This window comes from Etheostoma spectabile, chromosome 10 (genome assembly GCF_008692095.1).
Source record: "Etheostoma spectabile isolate EspeVRDwgs_2016 chromosome 10, UIUC_Espe_1.0, whole genome shotgun sequence".
Taxonomy (NCBI): Eukaryota; Metazoa; Chordata; class Actinopteri; order Perciformes; family Percidae; genus Etheostoma; species Etheostoma spectabile.
Genome location: NC_045742.1, coordinates 14,524,708 through 14,527,069, shown reverse-complemented (window position 1 = coordinate 14,527,069; position 2,362 = coordinate 14,524,708). Strand labels below are relative to the sequence as shown.

The following is a 2,362-nucleotide window of genomic DNA, read 5'->3' as shown; positions in this document are numbered from 1 at the left end:
AAAATTATATGAATAAGAAATAAGTATTTGTTTCAGTAAGCAGGCATGGTAAAAGTTATCATGTAAGTTACAATGGATCCTAGAGAAACCTATTTCCAGTCAGTGAGGAAAAACATCCACGAAAACCTCTCAAACCGTTTTAACAGCATAATCTACATCAAGGCCGCCCATTATATTACAATAGTAAAAGGAATCTTACAAAACAATAAGATGAAATATGTTCTAATATGTGAGGGATATATTTCCCAGAGTTGTGGATAATTTGAATGGAGTTTTGAATGTGCAGAAGACTCCACTCACTAACTAAAAGGTGTTTGTTTCCCTCTGCAGGTGCGTAAGGCAGGAGAAACAGTCATGGTTGCAGGTGTGGCTGCAGTGGTGGGTCTGGGGATCGTGGCTCTGGCAGGAGCGCTGTTTGGAGGCGGCAAAAAAGAAAACAAGAACACACAGTGATTCAAGAACCAGGTCGCCTGTTCAGGGACTTGATGAACAGATCACCAACGTTTTCTATGTGATCATGACAGCTTATACACTCATTGTGATTTAGCCAGAAATTTGATTTCTACTCAACTTTACTTCCATATGTCCTGCATGCCTTCATCGGTTTGAATAACAATGCAAAGCTGGTGGGTTCGGGATCAAGATCGTATTTTTCGGACTTTTTAAAATTTCTACAGACAGCACATTCAAGCACAACAAGCACTATTTCCACTAATGAAGCTGCCAAGATAAAATATTTTAATGTTTCAATAGGAACTGAAGATTAAGCTGATGAATATAGATATTGTTTGGATTGTGAAGGATGTGATAGGGGGGGGGGTTTCTTATGAAGAAATATTAGCTACCTTAAGTCGAACCTTTAGAAAAGAATATTTTACATGATCAAAATTAAGCGAATATGATGATATTGTGGTTACATCTCACAAAAAGTGCCATGTAATGTCAAATTCACTACAGTAAAGAGTTTATTCTAAGTCGTACTGTGATGAACTGAAAGGAGTGAGGATGTGGACGGATCTTACTCAGCTGTTTTCTTATGACATGCTATCTCCTAATGAGTTCACAACGTAACTAGAATACATAACAATGTCTTCTCTTAAGTTTGTTTGTAATGGTTTCAAATAAATAATTTGTGGGATTCTGGACGGTGTCGTGAAGTCCCCTCGCACAGGGTCGCATTTATGTTCTCCAAACCATCTCGAAGCATTTGAATTAGCAGCAGCATACAGTATTTCAATATTACTGTATTGTAGAGACACGCCACCTAAATTTATGCCAGAATACTTATTTAAAATATTTTACAATGCTGTTCATCCCAGATTGTGTGGATTTGTGATTTTACTGATTAATCTTTTGTCTTAATCCAGTACGATGGTCAAAATATTTTGATCATGACAGGAATTTGTGTTGAAATATGTCAAAAAATCCTATAGGTATATTTTCTATTGAAGAAATAATCTACATTGTTGACATCTTTACATGTATTGTGGTGGAGGCAGAAATCTCAAAGATGGATACCCCTCCCTGACGACAACTCACTAAATTCTTGGCTCATGCATTAGCTGAGGAGGAAGATGACTACAGCCTATTCATTTAAAAAAGAAACATACATTTATTTTACTTAATATTTAATTATATTTATTTAGAACAGCTAACATGCCACATGATTTTGATTCTCAGTAAAAGGTTGCATCCAGTCTTCATCAGTCCACCTCTACTAAACACAGCTTAGTACCAGGACACTAGCTCCAATTGTGACGGCTGTTGATTGTTGTTGTGCATCCTGTATAAGTAACACCAATCTAACAATATCTTATCCAACACAGGCAGAAGATACGGGGGTTGTGCCTTAAGGTTTGATGAAAAGAAAATCTGCTGGTGGAAAGAGTTTAAGTTTAAATGCGGTTTTCATTGAATAAAAGGCACAAATAAAAAAAACATTTAGGGAGATCTGACGGATTATACAGGTACCTTCAGGTAATCAAGGATTTTGAAAAATATAACTTGATTTCATAAACCCTCCACCACGGCACTAGGACACAGGTAAAAGGCATGTAAACACATCACCAGTTCTTTAGCCTATATTTAACTACTTATTCCCATCATGTTTCTGCAGTGTGAAACATTCACAGATCTAAAAATCAGTAAAATGTGTCACTTATCGGGCCAGTTCAGTTCGGTAAAATAACAGCGTTGAATGTGCTGAGAAAACTCTGGGACAGGAAACCTTTTGCTAGGCCACACAAATACACAGGTGCATGCGTGGATTTTTAAAAAGTCTTACATCTGTAAATGAGTGATAACTGAACTAAAAACATTCATATCCACTTTGTGTGTGTGTGTGTGTGTGTGTGTGTGTGTG

General features: G+C 36.9%; 1 protein-coding gene across 1 annotated transcript in view; it reads left to right on the top strand.

Annotated features, from left to right (window-relative positions):
* Positions 1–805, top strand: part of LOC116696965 (phospholipase A and acyltransferase 3) — a 3,581-nt gene extending 2,776 nt beyond the window's left edge. Inside the window, exon 5 of the mRNA XM_032528243.1 lies at positions 331–805. Within this exon, the coding sequence (XP_032384134.1) occupies positions 331–453 (123 nt within the window). The 3' untranslated portion in view covers positions 454–805. The remainder of the gene's footprint in view (positions 1–330) is intronic.
* Positions 806–2,362: the final 1,557 nt, after the last annotated feature.